Below are 22,995 nucleotides of genomic sequence, written 5' to 3' on the forward strand. Positions count from 1 at the left end.
AGCAAACAGCGTCCCGAGTTTTTCGTTGCAGTAATTCATAACGACGCAGATAAGGTCTTATGACGAGTTGTGACGCTATTTCAGCGTCTACGTGGGGCTAGCGTCGCCAATTTGTAGCTTGTGCTGCTCAAGCTGCGCGCTGATCACTTGGCCCACTCTCCGCTTGCTGCTGTTGCGGCCGTGGCCATCCAAAGCAGAAACTGGTCGGTGGAGTGAAACAAGAGGCGATGATCCGTTTGTTGATATCATAGTCGCGCGTCAAAAGACTGCTTTACGCACGCTGTGGTAATTGTCAAAGTGAAATGATCGCTTCTAGACAGAGGTAACGACTGTACGCATCGCGATGTTCAATAGGAAAGGCCTATTTTGGAAAACCGAAGGATTCCACTACGGGTACTCGACGCCGTACCAACTATTTGATGCCGCGAAAGGTGCGTACGCCGTGCGACGTGCGTTTATTTCGGTGTCGCCGACGTGATATGCTCTCGTGTTGTTGTGACAGAGCCTTTGGAGGCCGTAAGCATACCGCACGGATGTGCGCGTCGAGGCGCAAAAGTCTCTAAAAATAAACCTCGCCCAATAATTTACACCATCTAGGTGCCGCCGACGAGACGCGCTTGTTACTGTGAGCCGCGCTTGTCTGTTATTATTTACTAACTCTGCCGCTTCATCTCTGTCCTTTTATCATTTTTCAGGCAGCTTGTCCTTCGTACAAAAACTGCGCCTTGAAGTCAAACTTCCTGTGCACAACGGCTGTGTGAGTACGACGCGCATATCCTTCTTTTGTTGGCTCTCTTCTCGTTTTATTTCGCTGTTGTGAAAGGATTGCAGTGCGGAACACGCAACTATATGCTTCTGCGCTGCATGTGATATTATTCACTTTACATTGCGCGCGCCTGCGATCTGTATAATTAGATATGTTCTATACAGATCTACTGGTGCTTAGAGCAGGCTCTTACATCACGATTTAAGGTGCCATTAAACGATGGGTGCACACAGCTGCATTTATACTGTTTAAACTACGTTGGACGTTGCATAAAACTCGTACGTAATAGTAAAGATGCATGTGTGGGCTGGGGGGCAGGCTGCTTAATTATGTGCAATATATATATATATATATATATATATATATATATATATATATATATATATATATATATATATATATGTGACCGAAATGTCTCATTGCATATGCTGTATTAAATTTATTTGGGACTACAGTCATCTGTCTGTACTGAATATGTCTGCATGTATCTGGTTACGTGCTTTTATATATTTAGTGACATAAATTTTATGTGAAATTGTTATTGCTGGTACATTCTCTATATGGCTCGCATATGTCATATTTGTTCTTGTGTTGTTTTGACATGTGTTTAATGCAAGTGTATGATACGATATGTGACTTTGTTTATAACTCTTGCTAAATGCAAATAAGTTGCCTGCTTTAAGGAACACATATGTCAAGTTGCTACTTACTGTCGCGTTCCTGCTCTTGTTAGGATAATGGCAGTGTAATGTATAGCTGAAGTTGCTAGTGGCTGGTCCTCTCTGGTATAGACAAATGCAGTGCAGATGCAGTGAACAAAAAATAAATTGACACTTAACATGCTGTCGCCTTAAACTCCTGCCCTTTTTTAATCACAGGGCAATCATTCTCAAGAGCATATTTTCAATGTCCATAGGTTGTATTTACTGCGTCATTGCTCAGACCAAGTATGTGATTCAAGTTGTTCATATGGCCATGCTGCAAGAGCCAGCTAGTTAATAAATGCATTTTCTTGCAAAAGTCTTCATGAAAAATGTTAGCTAATGCACGTCTGTACAACTGCTGTATGCTTTGCAATTTGGTGTGTTGCCCTGTGGGAAAAAGAAAAACGGCTTAATTCACTCACACCTTAGGATGCAGGAAAGCAGGCAAGACACATAAAGTGGGCAGGTCAATTTTGTGGCACTCTTAATGGCCTTTTATTTGCTTGAACATGCTCACTGTGGCATGGTCACCAGTGGGTCACGGTGCCCTTCTGTGTTGCAATAAAAATAAAGGTGTTTCCTGTAGCGTTGTAGCAATCCTTTGCAAAAAATTAATGCAGCTTTAATTTTTGTTGCTTCCGATTGCAAGTGCAGTGATGTCACTTCTCCGAAGTTTGAGAAAGATGCAACAGCGCATGATCCGCCGTTGGCTCATGACGCGCAGAAATGGGGACCCCCAAAAGTAATGCTGCAGTGAATGTATTATTTAATGCTTTCAAATGTGCTTGCATTCCTCGCTTGTTGCCTTGCTTATGAAAATTGTACTTTGCAGGTGAACACTATTTGCTGGAATGATGCGGGCACATATCTGCTGTCCGGCTCCGACGATCAACACTTGTGCATCACAAATGCACACACACATGTGGTATGTTATATCAGTGCAGGATAAGACACAAGGAGTAATGTCTGTAATGATCACTGAGTGAATTTTCCATTGCCTGTGCAGATTCTGGCACAGATAAGGACTGGCCACACAGCAAATATATTCAGTGCAAAGTTTCTTCCAAGCTCTGGAGATCGTTTGGTGAGTGCCTTTGTTGATTGTTATGCTTGTAAGCAAGATAACAATGTTCCCTATTTTGGTAGCTTAACAATTTTTTTTGTTCATTGATCAGCTATAGCGAATTGATGAATACATAAAATGTGATTGCACACTCTTGTTTCAGGTGGTGTCCTGCTCAGGAGATGGCGCCATACTTTTCTCAGATGTGGAGCGTCCGGAGACAAGCCTGCGCAATCTGTTCAACTGCCACTTTGGCACTGCGTACGAGATTGCCACGGTTCCGAATGACCCCCACAGCTTTCTCTCGTGCGGTGAAGATGGCACAGTGCGCTGGTTTGACCTGCGCACCAAGACGAGCTGCTCTGCTGATGACTGCTCCGAGGTTAGTGTTGTGGAGGATGTCTTACACACCTGACATGTTAGTTTGTTGTTGTTTGTAAAGTTTTGACCCTAGTGTGTGAGTGCGTGAAAACACACTTGTTACAGAAATGACATATTTATCAATAATGGCAGGTCGTGGAAGAGAAGTCTTTGGAGCCGACATTTCGACTAGGGGCTTGTCTTCGTCAGGACGCCCCTGTGCGTTCAATTGTTGATTACAGAGACATCTCTTGTTCAAATACCGTTCATCTCTTTAAGTCTGTATCTTCACGTGTACTTCTGTCTTGTTTGGATGTCAAAGACACCAAGGAATGATGACATGGGCAGTGTTGTAGTTGTGTTCCTTTTTGTGTAGAGTTATCTCTCTAGTGCTAAATTTGGTCTTTTAGTAAAGACCAACCCGACCGAGAACAAGTTTTAAGTGCATTTGGTTCTGGAGACTTTGTTGTTCAGGAGACTTTGTTAGGGAATACTTGCAGGTGCAGAACTTGGCCCATTTGGTTATTTAAGTTGATCACAGCATTATGCATGTGGCTGTACAGCATTTTTTAAACACTGGACTTAAGCTATGCTAACTCAGGATGGTGACACCACCTTTTTTAAGATAAAATCATCTGTTATAGATCATTCTTAAGCCAAGTCTGAAAAGACTGAGGAGCACATAAGGTGATACCACTTGAGCTATTGAAGTCATTTTATTGTTGCAACAGGTGGGGGGGGGGGGGGCTGCTGGATACCTTGTTGTTGATGGATGCTTGATTGCCCTTCTCCTCCCTTCTCTTTATTTAAATCTTTCATATCATTTCATTCATCTGCACCTGAAGTAGCTTGCTTGTAGCAGAGCTGTTCTCTTCTGTTTTCATTAAGAACCCTGTTACTCTTAACTATAAACCTTCTGCTGCATGACCGCTGGCTTTCTGGGCTTTTCTCAGCTGAGGTTCTTACCCAAGTACCATGCTGGGGAAGTACTGCACCTACGTGCATATTGCTTGATGGAAAGTTGCACTGAATGGCTGAATGTGTCTCTCAAACGACAGTATAACACAGCTAAAGTCCTCTTTCAAGACTTTCAGAAACTGTGAAAAGATTTCGTTTCAGTATTTGTAGACATAATACAGTCCAGAGAAACAAATCTATAATGAAGGCATTATTGCTGATATGTCACCTTTAAACCTGGTTTATTTGCCCTTTCACCACTCCTCGATGAAAAAGTGGTATCAGAAATCTTTATTGCCTATTATAGCTTGAAAAGAGTCCCCACAGAAATTATTATGTGCTCTTGCTGATAAGAAAGTAACCAAAGTTTCGCTAAATTTGGAGGCTCCACAAAAGATCAGCTTCCAGTTGGTTTGCAGTTGTGTGTTGTAAGGTGTTGTAGTGGCATGAAAACTACATGGAAGATGGACACATGAAAAATCTGGATTCCTGAGGCTCACTTGCTATGGTTGCACATACTGATTGGCATTACAGTCAACCTGCGATAACTCAAAGTTGGATAACTTAGCAACGATAGGTGGCTTTCAATTTCAAAGGTGGCTTTGATTTAACTACCATAGGTGGCTTTCAAGCAGCATTTGTAGGAATGTATGGAATACCACATATTTAACTTCTAGTTCAATGAATTATGAAGTAATTGTCTATTGACATATGGCATCAAAACATTTTACTGCTCAATGAACAATCCTCTTTGCAAATCTTTCACCTGTTTTATATATGTAGCCTAATATTATATGGTCGGCATCGTGTTTTTCAGGCAGAAAGTCTATATGTGCGGTCTGTAGGCAACAGCGCGTGCAGTGCTCAGCAATTGAAACGCGATACTCGAATCGCATGGCCGCCAGCGCTTTTTGCACTGACTGTAAGCGCTGAGGACGCCAAACTGATGCATTGTGGTGTAGAGTGAAAGCGAGAACCTTAGTAACGCATTATGACTGCATTTGGTCCCACGGCGCTCACCTGTGGCAAAAAAAAAAAAAAAAACGGCGGCAGCCGCGCGCTTCAATCGCTGGGCACTGTACATTTCCGACGCTGATTTGCTATGGTCTAGTTGCTCTAACGTTAATAAAAGAACCGTTCATACGCAAGAGCTTCGTGTTCCACTTGCCTGTCTTCGCCTCCGCAGTGTAACGACTCCGGAGCTTGGGCACCGAAGGCGAACACTCAGATTTGTCGTTATTTTGCCGTCTTATCAGTGTATCAGTCTTTCTTTTAATGTACATTTTCCTTCATAGCAATTCCAAACTCTGGTTGAGTCCGGCACACGACTGTGCTGTGCATCGACGGCGAATGCCAACGCAGTGGCGTGTTCACACTCGCCGCCACCGACGGCTCCCGTCGCTCTAAGCTATATAAAATGGGCCGTGACTGAAGATTGGGCTAGTTTATAAGCAATTAAGAATGGGGAAGCATTGCAAAGATAAAAGAACTACAACGGACAGAGAATGACTGACACATGTCCGATCGGCGAAGCAGCTCAAGAAACAGAATAAGGAAGACGCATGTCTCCTTTTTTTTTCTCTCCATAATTTTTGTGTTCTTCGCCTATTTACATGATTAAATACGCGAGAATGTTAACGCGCACAGCAAAATAACATTTGGAATATAACTGCTGGAGTTCCACGTGTTATCTTGCCGCGGTGAGCTCCGTTCGCGTGGTGCACTTGCATCGCAATTTGCGCTCGTTTTCTGCTTTATATACTACCTGATGCCACGAATGTGATCTGCCCCGTACAGGTGATGGTAGATTGGGAACAAAAATATGCTTTGTGTATACAAGCATGATTGTCTATGATTTAACGTACAGATAATTCAGGCCTTTGATAATTAAAACAAGAGCCTCTGGTCTTGTTGATTTCAGTTTAATGTGAGCCAACTGTATATTTCGTATTGGCTGCCAGAATTTCCCTACTACTTGATTGAAGTTTACAAATAAAACTGTGAGTAACAGAAAAAAGAGGTGACATCTGTGCTGTATTAACAGTCTGGCTTCACTAGAAGCATTTCATGCAGAAAGACAACATCTTTTGAGTTCATTATTTTTTGTTCTTGTTTTGCAGGATGTCCTGATTAACTGCCATCGTGCAATTACTTCAATTGCCGTGAATCCATTGACACCGTACTACTTAGCCGTAGGGTGCTCAGACTCTGCTGTCAGGGTGTTTGACCGGCGAATGCTTGGAACTCGAGCAACCGGTGAGTGACTGGTATTTGTTAACTCTTAGCTCATTATTGTTTCTTCCATTTAGAAAATGATCAGTGAAGAGCCGTACTTGCGGAGTAGTTCACGTCACTTCATTATTGTTTTTGCGGATTGAAGTGCTTACGTTAATTATAGCTGTTTATCCAGCATCTACTGCCTCTGTAACATTGGTCCTTTGGCTGTAATACATCGTGGCTGTAATAAACCGTAGTACATTGTTTCTGCCTTTCCTTGCCAGGTAATTTCATGAGCAACAGCATGGATGCCATGACATCACGGCTCACTGTTCCTGAATTTGAGGGCCGAAGTCACCGAATCACTTCGCTGACGTACAGTGCCAACGGGCAGGAGATGCTGGTCAGCTACTCTTCAGACTACATCTACCTGTTTGATGCAATGGTATGTGGTGCACACCCTCAAAAGAGGTGTGTGCAACTGGCACTTGATTCTATGTTTTAGTCTTCTTTTTTTTTTTTTTATTACACCACCATGTTTTTTGTGCATTTGCAATTGTGAGAGCAAGCACCATCTACAAAAAGTGTATCTGTATATGATATCAGTGCTTAGTGGTGGAATAATAATAGTGGTGCATAATGAGCAGTAAAGAAATCCAAATTGCTCCTCAGGTTATAGAAATTGCTCCTCAGGCTTCTGCACATAAACTGGAGGACGAAGACGGGCGACTTGTCAGGCACAAGCGCAAAGTTTCACCTGAATTTTATTGCCAAAAAGGGTGAAGTCTCATACATAGACAGTGATAATGTGCATCTGGTGCAAACAAAAAGAAGAAGAAAAGTGTAAAAATGGCGGCATGTGCGGTCCACACCGAAGGACCTAACTAAGTTCAATGTGGGCCTAAAAATGCAAGTTCTTTAGCTGCGGACATTACCATAGATAGATAAAAGAGTTGGATTATCTGTGGCAAAATTCAAAGTATAATAATGCCTCTTTCATTAATCCTGGCAATTTTTTTTTTTTGGTCATTTACAAACGGCATGTTTCTTTCACTGAGACAAGGCTGTAACTGCATGTGTTTGCCATTGAGGAGTGACCACATTTTTCGTTTACATTTAGGGTGGATTGAATTAATTTCGCCATCAGAACTACTAGTGGCCTAGAACAACTATCTGTATGTGCCCGCAGGAGCGGAATACTTGATGGAAAGACAGCAGGAGGTGGTAGAAGCTAAACTTCTTTGTGTCTTGAACACGCCTCGTGGAACTAGGGTATTGCACTGTTCCACAAGCAAGTTCGCATTGCACTATTTTAATGGAGGCTGCATATTTATGTTGCAAGAAAGAAATCGAAAAAGAGGAAGAAATGCGGCATCATCTATGTTGTCTGGACATTTACTCGTGATGACACATTCGGCAGTGTGCAGCTCTATTGCATCTTTTCATTGTTGGTGAGCTATGTACACAAACTATGTTTTGAATGTCTCCCATGCAGGGAAGTGCACAAGAGGAACCGAAATCATATGGCACAGATGGAAGGAACTGCAGTGCTACAGAGGTGATGTTTTGCCGTCACTTTTATAATCATGTACTATATTAAGGGGTCTGGAATTTTTGGTGCTCTCCGGTAAGGGATTCAAGAGAGCTGGTAATCCTAATATTCGAAAATCACTTGGCACTCATTATGACCACGATCAGTCTATTTATGTTCACTGCAGAATGAATTCATTTGGTGATTTCGTATTACCCCCCATTTTGTGTCAGTCAACTCATGTGTAAATGCGTGCGAGCGGTTCATAAAACCAGAGAGTGTCAGTAATGCAAGAAAACGTTATACCCCCTCTTGACCTCCTCGCATTCACACACATGCAATAAAAAGCTGATGATGACTACCGATATTGTTCAGAAAAACAAATACCAACGAATGCGTGCTAAATACTGGAAAAAGCAAGGTGAAATATTGAGAAATCCAATCTCTAGCCGTAGTTTATCAACACTGGACTTGTAAACTGTGGGCCCATTGTGTTGCACTTAGCGGAAAACATTACCTGAAACATGCATGCATGCTGTTGTGGTGTATTATGGTTGCCGTAAACTAGTTTTATGATGAGAGCATTGCGATTCTTGATCAAGTTTGTGAGAAAGTTCACATTTAGGACATTCAGTTATCTCTCTTCTTTTGATTGCTGATTGGATGCATTTTGTATATTATGTGTTTTCAGGCCAAGCAGAAGGAATGTCATGTTTCAATGAAGCGTCTTCGGGTTCGTGGAGACTGGTCAGACACCGGACCCAATGCTAGGCCTGAGTGTGAAATGAGGGGTGAGTTCCTCACGATTTTAAACTGTTCTAGCCGGTAGCCACTATTTTTTTTCCTTATTACTGTCGAGGTTAGTATGACAAGAGCATGTAAGTGCACATTATTTCCTTGCCTGTTGTATGCTCTCGGGACTGAATTTTAATTTAGCAGGATGGCTGATACGGGCTAGTTTGATCCATTCTTTGTCCTGTTTAAGTTCCTGTCGGCCTTCGTGCCGTTGACTTGCTAAGATGAATTTTATTGCCTTTCTAAAGATAAAATTTTTTTTCCAAGTTCAGCAGGGCACTTTGTGCGGTCTCATTGTAAGTATCTATACACTTTCTCACACAATCAGTTGTGTTACTAAATTGTACACAATTTGAAACAATGTTTCTTTTTTTCCCCCCTGATAGTAGCTGAATAGACTCAGCATTGCTGCCTTTAGTATTGCAAAGATTTTGTTTTGTGTTATGGATGACAGTGTAGACAATTCTATTGCAAGCAAAAATATTGTGCTGTTATGATGTAGTGTTATGCACTGCCATTGTAAGGGTGCATTAATGTTCAGTTAAAAGCAGAAGTCAGGAAATGCTTCTGTGAACAGCCCTACATTCTCAAAGTAATAGCACCGGTTGACTGAAGCAAAACGGTTACATAAAATGCTGGCCAATGACATGTTGACTGTGCTCTAGAATGAACTCCAAGAGCAACATTGTACAGATGTGCTGATGGACAGTTATTCAAGGCTTCGGGACTCTGGGAATCATGTCTAGGCGCTGGCTTGACACCATTTGTTTTGTGGAAGTGCTTTTGTTGTAGCAACAGTATTTTTTGTGTGCGCATTATTATTGATTTTAATATTCTTTTTTGTCTGTGTTTCAGCACTCGGTGAACAACAGCCGCGTTCGCTGCATGCAAGCTTGATGCAACGCATGTCTGACGTGCTGACACGCATGTTCAACTCGTCCACTGGAGCTGGCAGAACAGCAGGCGCAACTGCCAGGCCTCGTGCAGGCTCGTCACTCTCGTCTTCATCTTCAGCCTCGCCTGGACACAGCGGAGGCGACAGCTCCACAGATGAAGACGTTGAGGCCACCGTGGCTAGGCACTCGCGAAGCGTGAGGCTTGCCAGAGGTGAACTTTGCACACTGTCTTTATGATTCAGATGTACGCAGGCTTTGTCGAAAGAATCGAAGCCACTATACACGTGACCGCAGCTTACTTCGGTAATTCTAGCTGGTCTCCTGTCACGTCGGCTCAGGAAATAGAGGCAGACTGTTGCACACACACTCCGCAGCTTTCTACCTTCTGGTTGCAGGAGCTTTGCAGACTCAACATGACACACCCATGAATTGGCAACACTCGTGCTCTTAGTGTTTAGATTTCTTTTTGCAAAGGCTGTGCATCGTTAAGTGAGAGAGGAAGTGCCCTCCTTGATACGTGTTACTGTGGATTAAATACGAAAACCAATGTGTTGATGACCTAAATGCAGCGCAGGTTAAAAATAGCCTTTCATAGAAACAACAAATATAGACTTACCTAGTTGCTTCATGCATCATTGTGCATTTACAGCTATCAAGCAACGCATCCGCCGAAAAATGGCGAGCAGGGCTGCTCAGCAAGAAAGTGCAGAGAGGGAAGGGGAGGCCACAGCACAGGGCTCATCGTCAAATGTGGTGGCACTGGACTTATCTCAACCGAGTGCCAGCACCTCTGGTCAAGCGACATCCGACGACAGCAAGCAGCAGAAGCGACTGGGAGATGCTTGTCCAGCATGCAGCAGGTGGGCTTCTCCTGTTAACAGAGAAATGCGGATTAGTGGGTACGTCTATAGAGAATGGGTTGCAACTTCAGTGCAAAGGCTCAAGGAATTGAGCAGAGAAAGGACAAAAAGTTCTAAACATTGGCTGAACTTTTGCTCCTGCCTTCAAGTGTGTCTTCCTCGTTTCCTAGCGTGTGGTTGCAAATAGTGCTCAATGTAGCATCCTGTTGTATCAAACGACACAGGGGAATACTACATTGAGCACTACTTGGATGAATTTGGTCTTGTTTAGCGACGAATCTGAGAACAAAAAACATCGAAACAGAAAAAAAAAAAGATGCTGTCCGAGCGTTCAGTTTTGTTTGGGCATTAGTGACTGAAAGAGATGTCACATTGTACACCATAGCCAATAGTTTACACTGCACTTACTGGGTTACCTTGAGAGTTAAAATGCATTGATCGGTGGCCAAGAAGTGGCCCTTATTGTAACATTTCCTCAATTTAATGAACATGTCCCACTTTCATCTTTTCTGTGCTCTGCAGTATGTTCTAGCCGTTTGTCTTTGCAACTAGGTTTGCCCTAACAATTCAGTTAGTGCCATAGATTTCCACGAAGTTTACATGGCACAGAATCTCTGTGAAAGCTTACTTTATACAATCCCTGGGCATGTGGAAAAGTGGTTAACGAAAACCACGGCCACATCGAAAAGTAGGAGAAGCTTGGTCACACTGGCCATCATGCCTGGTCTGGCTAGCAAAGTTACATGACTGTGCTCCGGACATGAAGTCTTGATTGAAATTAACTTTTCTCTCCCATTGGGCATGTGGCTTGGAATGCACTATCTCAGTCCACATCTATACGTGTGATGAGCATGGTGCTCCACCTATGACTGACTGCATAGTTCTAAGCCGTGCAGAAATTCAGTTTTCTGTGGAACCTGTGCTTCGTAAACATTTGACGCTGATAGTAAATTTAAAAGAAAAAAAGGCGTAAATGCTAACTTGCACATACAGCATATTCTTGTTCCTGATTGCAGTGGCAGTGTCAGGCAGGATGGCTCAAAGAATGCCTCGCAGCCAGTGCCAGCAGCTGGTCCTCGGCGCTCGCCGAACCAGTCGGACGATGACGACGATGCTGCGTTCCAGGACTCTGTGGAGAGCATTTCTGAAAATGAGTGCTTCCAGTCGGCAGCAGAGAACATATCTCCGGCTCGTGAAAACGGGAAAGACAGCGCGCTGTTGGGTGATCTCTCGTCTCCATCAAGAGAGATAGGTGAATGTAGCGTCAGCATTGTTAATCGCCATGTTGCCTCAATGTTCCTTTCTCTCCAGCTGATACGCAAGCAAATGCAACAAGACTTACTCCTAGAGGCTTTACTATTATGGAGAATTGACTGTAAATGGGACCTGATTGTGTCCTGTGCAGCTCTCTAAATCAGCAATACAGTCTATTTATCCGCATTAATTTAAAGGCTGCATACATGTTGAGGTCATCGAAAAAAAAAAATTATATTAGCATAGTTGTATCTGTGTTAGTTCTTATCAAGGTTTGACTGTGCTAAATGAATATGTTATTATAATCGTGCCAAGGAAGTTCACTGCACATTAACCTTATGGTATCATCATCAATACAGACTTAGGAAGGTACTAATGCTGCTGTAATATGCTCCGATAATATTGCATTCGCATGACTTTACTGATACAGTGACACATTGTTTACGTGACAAATTCAGTTTACTTTGCTCTTGTTGTCTGGCTACTGATGTAGAGCTAATTCTCTTCTTTTTAGGAGCTGCATCAGCAGCAGCAAGGGACGCCAGTGCCGATAACACGAGCGAAGATGAAAATCCAAACCTGAATGATGATTCTGCTTTTCATTGGAGGAGGTGAGCTTTCTTACTTTTGAAATCTACGGACTTCTTTTCACAACACTGAGTTCATTAGAAATTGCTCCCTCTTGTTCTTTACTAGCAAACCTACACCAATAAAATTACTTTAGCAAGCAGCAGAAAATGCCGGGCAATGAAATGTACAGGACATGTTGCTGACTGTGGATCCAGCACTATGTTTGTCTCACTTTGCTGTTTTCCAACCTGAAGACAGAGTATTTAACCCTTTTTCACACCACTATGAAAATGCTTGTCCTTTGCGGGTCTGTGCTTCTACAGAGGTAGTTGTGTATGTTTTACATAGCTCTTCTCTCCACTTGGCATTTGATTTTCGGTCTGCAGTGTGGGACCTGTCATGCCATTGTTGTGCCATCATCACGCTGTTGTCATCATTATTGTCCTTGGACCAGGTATTGCTGTTTTGGGTGCCACTTGCATGTTTTCTCCGAGTGGCCCTCAACAATACCTCATGCTCTGTTATGATGAACTCTTGCAAAGCCACGGAGCTCCACAATAACCTTTATCATGCACCAGCTGATGAAAGATTTTTGAGAGCGGGCATGGTTCCCATCAGCATTATTATTATTACATTGCACCATTGTCGAGTGCACTGGTAAGACAGCAAACAGAAATGTCATGATATAAATGAATGCTCCCGACCGTAATAAGGCACTTTACCATACTTGACACCACACGAGAGTGGTGCCTAGAGTTGATTGCTCGTAAATAAAGCCCTTGGTGGTGAATAGGGTTGCCAACCTCTCGAGTGGACGAATTCAAAACGACAGGGGGGAGGGGAGGGGGCTGGCAACGACTGATCCTTTCAGTGCCAGGAGCTGTCAGTCTGTGCGGATTTCTTTAGTCCTACCATGTCGCGATTTACATCAAGAAAGGTGCAGTAGTTGCCTGGCTAACAATTCTACGAATAGAGATGGAGGTACTGTGAACGATGGGGCCTACAACAGAACTAGACCCACAACAAAAACTAAAGTGTCCTTTTGTTTGACGCATTATAAAAATGAAGCCTGGGACCAAATTCGAGAAGCTTTTGCATTCGTAAATGCTGTTTGTCATTGGCTGGGTGCTTTAGCTAATGATATGTCCGACATCACTATTGGCTAGCATCTGTTATGACTAGTTCTAGCATAAGAACTCTTTTGTGATAATGGGCCCTGGTTTATTGATTGTTATTCAATATGGAGAAAACGGAATTATATGGGAAGATCGGTCCGATAACCTGCGGCTGACACCAATTTCGTGGCTTTGAAAGCTGCCAATCCGTTATTCAATAGAGAAAAACAAAAGTCGGGATGCTTTCGCTGTCCTGACTGCGTCAAGTCGGGACTTGGGACTTTTAATCAAAAGTCCGTACTGTCCTGTTAAATTAGGCACGATTGGCAACCCTAGGTACGAAAGCTGTGCATACTTCTGTGCTGTCAGATGCATAATACTACTGTAGAATGATTGAGTTGACCTTGTTGCAGTTTGCTGATCTTTTCTCTATGGCTCTAGTGTGCTACATAGCAGTTATGTGCAGCTGAAGCTCTTTCAGAGTCCTATTGCTTAGTTCTGCAGACAATCTGCAACGCCACCACGAGCACCTTCTGAGGCTAGCCCACAGCGAACAGGCGACAGCACTTCTCCTGTGACCAGCAGAGCACATTCTGTGTCTAGGTGACCCCACTTTCCTACTTTATTTATTTATTATTTTTTTAGCCTTGAGTGAAAGTGCTGCTAGCAGCGATTTGTCACCTTTTCTGGTCAAAGCATACTACCTTCGGGATGGTTTGACATAGTTTGTCAACAGCATAAGAGAACTCACTCATGGGACAAGGACAGCAGGATGACTGCAATATGCAGTAACAAATGATCTATTTCTTGACCAAGATGAGCTGAATCTAGGCAATGTCGACGTGAAAGAACATGTGCAGCATTGATGCCGACGTAGAAGTGGCAAGCTGCTGAATGATGAAGACCGAACAATTTGCAGCCGCTCTGCACAGCAGGTGGTGCTTCCAGACAGAATTTGAGATTACTATAAAGAGACCTTGCAATTTTTGTCTGAGATTTAGTAATCTCATCTGAATATGGCTCTAATGCGAACTTCTTGCCCGCACATAGTGCTTACCAGGTTTCACTACGCACGTTAGCCTCACAAAGTTGTTTTTATGCACCTAGTACAGTGAAAGCTCGTTAATTTCGCACCTCATTAATTCGAACTTTCGGGTTAATTCGAACTGATGGTCATGGTCCGGCCACAATATATAGGTGTCTATGGGTTAACCAACTCGTTAGTTCACGCGTGCATCGGCTCCTCTATCGATAATTCGAACTGCGCGCCGCTGCGTGGTGGTATTTTATACTGCCGCCGCAAGCTTTCAAGGCTCAACGATAGATGGCGCGAGCGCAGCGGCGTCACTGTCGTCATTGCGCTCGCTCTTTCGCATCGTGTGGTGGTTCGTGCCGAACGTGTCTGCGTAGTCTCCGTGTCCTTTGTGTGCCGCACATTCAGTCGCTAGGCCTCGTGTACGTCAGAGCTACGAAGTCGTTCGGTGCCGTGTCGCTACGATGTGACGCTGCTCACGGCCTTGCATATGTTGGTGCGTTCCTGGGATCAGGTCACGGCAACAACTGTTGCCAATTGCTTCCGCCACAGTGGCTTTTGTGTGACCAATGAGGGCACAGCTTGCGAGCCCGACGAGCGGCCGTGGTCATTCCTGCCGGATTGCGGGATGCGCTGGAGGACGTGACCTTCGACGATTACGTCGATGCAGATCGCTGTGCAGCGGTCTGCGGCACAATCACCGACGATGATATCATCGCACAGGTGACTGGTGGAGAAGCGCCCGTCGTCGATGTAGGTGCGGATGACGAAGAGGATGACTGCACCCACGCGGCCCTCAGCTTTGGAACTAATGGAGGCTATGCGTGTCGCGCGTCTATTCTTCAGCTTCGAGGAAGACGCAGAGGATGCTTTCTGCCACGTTCGCGCGTTGGAAAACAAGGCTATAGCGATCGCATTCAAAGAAGAGAAACAGACAATGATCACGGATTATTTTCGCAAGTAAATATTTTGAGTGATTTTCCAACAACCCGGTCTCAATTCCTGCTGTTTTTTCAATGAATTTCGTTAGTTCGAACTTCAGTTTAATTCGAACTCATTGGACGTCCCCACGAAATTCGAATTAACGAGCTTTTACTGTAGCTACAAGAACGTGTTGTGACTGCCATCATGACATATGTTTGTGTTTAATTCAGTGCTAGTAATTTGAACTTAGAATATTGTAATTTGATTTTCTAGTCTTGTTGATGTAGAATTGATGGATTGATTGCAAAAGTTGAGTTCAGACCCACCAGCCTCAGAATATAAAGCTATTGCAGTTGAACCCAAAAAACACTAGGATCTGGTGAATTATACTACAATTGTTTGATTACTCAGCTTGCTGATAGTTTATTATTGCTTTGCAAATTTTGTTCTGTGGGGAAGCTGTGAACAGACACTTTGCTTATAGTCACACCAAGAATGATTTTTTCTAGAAACAGAAATGTTTGACATTTATTCATGAAATATTCACATAATGGTGGCTAACATTTTGGTTGCCATTATACCTTAGTTTAAGAGTTGGTGCCGTTGCTGTGGTTAGGTCCGAATAATCGACAGGTCCTAAAAGTTAGGCTCTGAAAAATTGGTCAGCAACTGCATTTGTACTCCTTTGAAATTAGCTTTGCCCTGACTAGTTGCTAAATGAAAAATTGTAAAATTATTGACGTCAATACAACAGTCATTAAAAAGCTCTAGAAATTCTGCATTTTACCATAAAATTATTAAGGTTAGCAGGTGTGCAGAGGTATATGAAAGGTGGCATCTGTTGACTCCCAAAAACTGCTTGCGTCTTTTCAGGCAGCCGGTGGTGCCCGACTCGGACAGTGTCTTACGTGCCATGGCTGAAGACTTGCATCTCGAGAAGGAGTGTGTAGAGGAGCCTTCGTTCACAAGAACGGTGACTGGGCCTCGCGCTCGGAAGCGCTACACTGGGCACCGTAACTCCAGGACAATGGTGTGCTCCAGACTCTTTTTCGTTCCTCGTCATTATTGCTTATGTGAGCGTTTAACATTTCTTTGCTTAGTCGGAGCCAAGGTCAAATGCGAGGCCGTCCAAGGTCACAGAGTTTGTCACCGATGTGCCCGCTCGTGGGCCGCTCTTTCCTCTACGTGACGTGATGGATAATAAATATCGGTAGTTTGAGCAGACTCTATGCATGTATATCAAAGACATGGGACCCCTCCCCCCTACCTCGCATGCGACGAAATTCAGTAAAAAGTAAAGTAAGCGCAGTAAAATACAGTAAGTACGACAGGTACAGTGGGCGTTTGGTGCAACGACCTCTCATCGCGCCACTCAATGGACCAGTCTTCGAAAACGCATCATTGAGACGACCCGCCCGATCGGAGAAGAAATCGTTAATCGTTAATCTTTGTTAAGCTTAGATGGCGTCGTCCTCGTCGGGGCGAAGTGCGTTTTACAAGTTGAGGTTGACTATACACGTGAAAATGCACGTGTGACCAAGCTATACCTACTCGCATAGCAATAGCTTGTTCGCTGCGTCTTTGCGCTAGAAAACTTAAATACGCGCAAAAACGCGTAATGCTTTTTTTTCGAAGCTTTCGTTGCCCTGCTCCCTCAAACAAGAGTGTTGCATTTCCTGCGGCAAGTGCATAGGCCGCTGTGTCTTCCGCTGTGTGCGAGTGTGCAGCAGTCATTTGCCTTTGCGTCAACAGATTCAGAATTGTACAGACTCTTTTATCGCACAGCATAGATATGGCATGTGTACGCAGTTTTAAGTAGTACGTACAACTCATTTCTGCTTCACTTACGCTGGCGCGAACAGGAAGCGGGCTCGTACCTCACAGAATCTCGACTGATCAGTGATCAGTCGAGCAGCAACAGTGATGCAGGAATGAACTCCAGTCTTGTTCAGTGCATAGTGCACATAATCAATTTCTCAGGACGTGTGAACTCAGATGAGAACTGTCAGCGCATGCAACAAGAGTTTACTTATGCTGTACTGTGCACAGCAGTAATCTATGCTTGTCGGCTGTCTGTTTCATGCATTCTGTTGCGAGTCGGTGGAATTTCACTGCTGGCATCAACCCCTTCGTGTGTACATTGCTGGTTTGGGTGTGTACGTTACGCATTCTCGCCCAAAACCTCACAAGAGTGCCAAAGCCTTGACAAACACCACGACACGTTTTTCCGTATGCAGACATGATTCACTGTAAATTACCAACCCAAGCAAAAGCGCCCAGGAATGAAATTGTGATAGTAGCACCGGTTTCTTGAATCATGTCAGCGCGAAGCAACGAGAAAAAAGGGTGGGTAAGTGGGGGGGGGGGGTTGAACCCCCCTAACCCCCCCCTGGCTACGCCCCTGGCGACTTGTTTAAATGACGAGTTGCTTTGAATGGTGTGTGCCAAATTTCGCTTTAGACAGCTTTGCCGTTGCTGTCAGAAAGTGACTGCTGTCTCAAATGTTGTTCTATTCCTGACATAAATGACAGAGGTGAACGCTTCGGGGAGAGTATCAAGGCTGTAATGTTGCAGGCTGCTTGCTCACCATTGTGCAGGTAGCACACATGGGTGGTACGATGGGGAGCTGTGAAATGAATTGGAGTCAAGTGAGCATTGTTCGCCAAACTTAAGATCAGGTTGAAGGTCAATCAACAGTGGCTGAGGCATCACACCTAAAGCTTGAGCGATGTTTGAGAGGCACCGATGAAGCTTGAGAGGCACGATGAAGGAAATGCAGGTTTTGGGAAGGAGAGTGAGAGAGTCTGTAATCAGTGACAAGACACAAACCAAGCAGCATCATAGTTTTAACTTAAGTGTGAGAGAAGTGACTTACTTATTTCTTGCAGAACATTTCTCACAATAGCCCTTCAGCATGGCTTGAAAAATTGTTCATCCGAGAGTGAATGACGCCAAGGCATGTTTCTGTTCCAATGCGCAGGAAGGAAACTGCCTTAGACATCAAGTCAAGACACCGTCGCTTCCTGAAACGAATTGCAATGTTTCTAACTTGCTTGAGAGAGCCATCTTTATGCATTAGTAATGAATGATGCACCTGTTGTATCTGAAGCATTTTTGCATCAGTGGCGATTTCATTGCCTAAAATCCATCAGTAATTGATTGATCAATTGATAACGTGCTCGTGCAGTATTGTTTGCAGTTCACAATTATTCATGTCTGCTTCCTTGCTGTCTTGTGAATTTCGCAGATCAAAGAGGCCACCTTCTGGGGCAATGAGTTTGTGATGAGTGGTTCTGACTGCGGCCACATCTTTATCTGGCACAAGGAGACCTGCGAGCTGGTCATGATCATGGAGGCAGACCACCATGTTGTGAATTGCTTGCAGCCGCACCCATTTGACCCAGGTTAGCTGCTTGATCATTTCTCAAAAACAGCATAGAAAGTGTTGATGCAGCTGCATCTTGATGTCTGAAATTGTCCCAGACACCAATCAGTTCTTGTGTTAAAAGTCTAAGGACAATAAAGCTGGGCAAGGGTCCACCTTACTAAGGCCTGCATGCCTAGCACTAAAGCTCTTGTGCCGTCTGCATCGACAGTGACACACTGCTTTTACAGTTCTAGTGAACACAGCTGCCACACGACTATTTTCATGTATGGCATTGTCAGTAGAAACAGTACCTAATCACTTATGGTAGCAGTAGCAAGCTGTACAATTGCAGCAGTTTAGTGCACAAATGGCCAGGCCACTGCAGCTGTTCTAGAGCAAAATCTATAGTATTACAGTATGTCGCTGATAGAGTCAGTAATTACTATGCACATAGAACACAGTTTCATTTAATTTTATTTATTGCAGGAATTGTAGTTTTGCCTTGACATTTCGGTTCTTGAGGTGCCTGCTGCTAGCAAACTAGAAAACTCTCTGGTGTAACAGTGATCAAAAGAACAGCCTTAGTATGTGCTGTGATGTATGTTGTGCAAAATCCATCTCCCCTCTGAGCTCCTTTGGCTTACTCGTTTTGCAGTTTTGGCATCAAGTGGGATAGACTATGACATCAAAATCTGGGCTCCTCTTCGGGAAGAACCTTTCTTCGACACTGAAAAGGCTGCAGAGGTATGCTGAGTAATGAGCATTGATTACCATGACAGTGTAGCAGAGATCACAAGTGACATGTGCCATATTCTATGCACTGGATTTTGACAGTTGCACTTGCAGGGACATTAAAGAGAAACACTAAATCTATTTGTGCTGGTAAGGCATCCCTTCAAAACTCTATATACTCGTTAACTTCCTGGTAATAATTCAATTATTAGAAGAGAAATGAAGGTCCAAGTTTCATTTCCTGAATATCACGCCGAAACGCCAGCATGTTAATGTTACGTCACAGATTTCAAATGTATTTTTCTTATTTTGGCCATTGTGGCTGAGTAAAAATTCTTGAAACCTGTTAAGTTCAGTCTATGGCTGTTTTAAAATACAGCGTAGTCCATTTTTACTGATAACAAACTAACTAGGCCTGAGCAGATGTCGTCAAAATTCATGACAAGCTGGAGCGGAAACTAAACGGTGGCGTTGCCACCCGCCTTTTGTTTCCGAGTCTTTTCTGGCTTACAAAGCCTCTTCTCACAGTAATTGTGGCTTTTTGTCATTGTAGAAGGGTAATTTACTACGACAGCTCAAGTAGATTTTTCTCTCTAGTGTCCCTTTAAAAATGTTCTTCAGCTTTCGGTGATAATGTGAGCCTTTGCGAGAAAAACATGGCGTTTTTGTGGAGAACAGCTTACCGAAACAGCTGTTGCCATTGTTTCCTGAACAGATTTTGTGCTCGTATCTGTAGGAACATTAGCCTTCACCCAACTGCAGCCCATTTTCTCGATCGTTGCATGCATCACATGTTTATTAACCCGAAAGTGCATTAGCTGAACTTATCGTCTTGCGTGCAATTTTATAGTGTAAAGCGTTCGAGGATGGGTTATGCTTGTCGGATTTTTCCAAGCCTCTGGTGAACTGAGCTTGAACTACGAACCACCCGAGAACATTTTACTTGGCCCAAGATAAGTGTGCATATGATATACAATGGAAAATGGAATCACTTTACAAGCCTGCATACCCAGTGGTTGCTTACAGACGTGCAGACATGCAGTTAGTTATTGGACTGCATTTTTTTTTTCTCGCTTCTCTCTACAGATGATAAAACGCAACGAGGTGATGCTGGAGGAAACAAAGGACACAATTACTGTGCCAGCTTCCTTCATGATTCGTATGCTTGCATCGTTAAACCACCTGCGATCTTCAGGTACTTGCTGTCAACCATTTTACGCTTGGCCTTTGACTTAGATTTAATGAAGTACTAAATCTAAAAAACGTTTCTCACTGATATCAGCATGTAACAAATAGTATATGCCTATATAACGAATGTATTTTTTTGTAGTTATAATGAGGTTTAACTGTACTTGGTAATGGTTTTGGGAACAGTATTGCCGTAAACCTAGCTTCATTTGCAAATACAATGGAACCTCGATGATACGAATCTCATGGGGTCACGAAAAATATTCCTATTAGCCGAAATTCTTATCATCGAAACACAATTAAAACTAGCTAAATTAAAGAGTCAGAGGTTAACTCACTCAGGCACATGCACGTAAAAAGCATTTACAGTATAGATCACTTATAACGTAACCGTTTATAGCGAAGAACTGGCTACAATGCGGCCTTTTCCGACTCGTTTACCCTCCCATAGAACTCCATGTATACGCATACCACTTACAGTGCAGCCGCGTGAGACGAAATACCGGTTATAATGCGGCTTCCGCGGTAAAATCTCGCCGACAAGAGCGGTAGCGAGCACGCTTCTCAATGAGGGGCGCCCACCAATGGGAGAGGAGATCAACGAGGGCGATGCGGAGGAGGAGCATGATACGTGGAGCATGAGTCCAGGGGCGATAAAATCGTCGCTGTGCGCCGTATGTGCCAGTAAATGCGCGTGGGGGATGCGCGCCTTCACGGAGAGCGAATGCACAGTGGAGAGAAAACGCGACTTCCGTGGCGCGAGAGGCCGTGGGGGTGAGGGAGGGGGAGGGGGGCGTGGCGACGCTGTGCTACGTCACCAAATGCGTATCTTGCAATCGAGCCAAGGGTAATTGGCGACGCAATCTCCCACGCGATAGGAGCAAAGCGGGAAGGTAGCGCAGGAGGGAGGGAGTGGGGGGGGGCTTTTACTCCTGCCAACAAATGCGTTCTTCTACTTTGAGCCTGTGCCAGCTGTCGGTGTTGTCGCGCGCACCGTATCTTGAAAGCGATCTCCACACGGCTCTGACCTTTGTATGCGCTGTGCTTACGCCGCTCAGTTTCCGTTGAAGTGATAGACCGCATGAGCCTTCGCTTGCTGCGGTGGCCGCGTGTGGGGAAGAGCGGCCGCCGCAGCGAGCGAAGAGACAAAAGGAACAGCACAAAAGCAACAAAAGCGCCGCCGCTTCAAACTCTTCGCGCCCAGTCGCGGCTTCCGCGCTATCCGTCGCCGTGTCCGCGCCTCCGCACCAAAAGAGAAAGGGAAAACGCGCGTGACTGCTCGCTGTTCTCTTTCGCGGCCATCGGTGGGGCGGCGTTTATTCGTATCAACCGACGCGGGTCGAAAATCGATTCGTAACAACCGTTCTCTAGCACGTTGCAAAGTAATGGGGCTCGGCCGGGACCTCAGAAAAATTCGTATCATCCGGAAATTCGTATTAGCTGTGATCATATCATCGAGATTCCACTGTATTTCACTGCTAGGCTGTATTATTGTGAGATGAATTATATGGACGCTCAAGGCGATCAATTATATGGACATTCAAGGCGTATTCCCGTAGATGTGCTGTCCTGCTATCGACAGCGCATGCACTGAGCACGCGTGGAGGATCTCCAGAGACGCGAAGTACGTTTTGCTGCAAAAAATGATGAAGTGAAGCGGGCACACTGTCAATACTCCACTCAAATGGCTCGGACAGCATTCTGCCTTCTGCTGCTGCCACAAGTGTTGTGTGCGCGTACACTATAAGCACACTAGCGTTCCTGCTGAGCTGCTGTCTGGGTGTAACGGGCAGCAAATGTCAAGCTAATGTTATCTAATATTTCACTGGGTGCCGACTAATGCTGTGGTACCTGTCTGTCTCATTTCGTGCACCGTCAAGGTGCAACATCATCATTGGTGGCGCTCTGAATTCTGCCAGTGTTGCAAAATGCCTGGTAGCTGCCGAGGCGCTGTTTTTTTCTGCCCAGCAGCAGTTGCCTTGTGCGCAGCCGTGTCATGCAAGAATGTCACACCCGCATAATGCTAGTTATACTAAGGTTTAGCGTTGCTATATCTGTCAATGCTATGCCCATTGGGCAAAACTGCTAAATTTTTATTGTGCGTGTCCAACATTTTGCCACACCAAGTTTTTCTTTTCCCTCCCCTTGGCATTTTTCTCACGTTGACGTATGTTTCAGGTTCTGGGATTCAGGGTTGGCGACGGCTGGTGCGCGATGCTCGAACAGACGACTCTGACAGCAGCAACCACTGATGAAATCTCACCTTTCTTCTTTTGCATTTTTAATTTCAAAAGCTTATCTTTATTGCCTAGTCTACCGCCCAGACAGATTTATTTTCATCTGCGAGTGTTTTGATCATGCCGTGTTTAATTAATTTTCCACTGTTCCATGCAGCAACATATTTTTTCCTCATTGCTGCAGTCCTATACTATTTATTGGAAGTGGTTCCTGCCAGGTTGCCACTGTTGAATGTGCAAATAAGTTGTCCATAGAACACTGTAGAATGGGCAATGTCACCAAGTTTTCAGGCGCATGAATAAATTGTGTGGCCCAGTGGCCTCTCTGCCCAGTTCCGAGTCTGCTTTGCTTTCTACACACTTTTGTTTAGTCTAAGGAGTACAGTCGAATCCGATATATTAAAGCTAATCGAAAATGGTTCTCAC

General features: G+C 44.2%; 1 protein-coding gene across 1 annotated transcript; it reads left to right on the forward strand.

The window, feature by feature from the left end:
* Nucleotides 1–45: 45 nt before the first annotated feature.
* Nucleotides 46–22,880, forward strand: LOC119460898 (DDB1- and CUL4-associated factor 6). The gene is made up of 19 exons (XM_037722020.2): nt 46–431; nt 696–757; nt 2,303–2,395; nt 2,477–2,554; nt 2,697–2,915; nt 5,971–6,106; nt 6,352–6,512; nt 7,563–7,625; nt 8,290–8,389; nt 9,249–9,500; nt 9,939–10,149; nt 11,166–11,401; nt 11,918–12,014; nt 13,593–13,691; nt 15,919–16,075; nt 18,293–18,449; nt 19,068–19,156; nt 20,231–20,339; nt 22,511–22,880. The coding sequence occupies exons 1-19, from the start codon at nt 344–346 to the stop codon at nt 22,582–22,584; spliced, it is 2,481 nt and encodes an 826-aa protein (XP_037577948.1). The 5' UTR covers nt 46–343; the 3' UTR covers nt 22,585–22,880.
* The last annotated feature ends 115 nt before the right edge of the window (nt 22,881–22,995 follow it).

The sequence above is a fragment of the Dermacentor silvarum genome, chromosome 8 (genome assembly GCF_013339745.2).
Source record: "Dermacentor silvarum isolate Dsil-2018 chromosome 8, BIME_Dsil_1.4, whole genome shotgun sequence".
In the NCBI taxonomy this organism is placed as follows: domain Eukaryota; kingdom Metazoa; phylum Arthropoda; class Arachnida; order Ixodida; family Ixodidae; genus Dermacentor; species Dermacentor silvarum.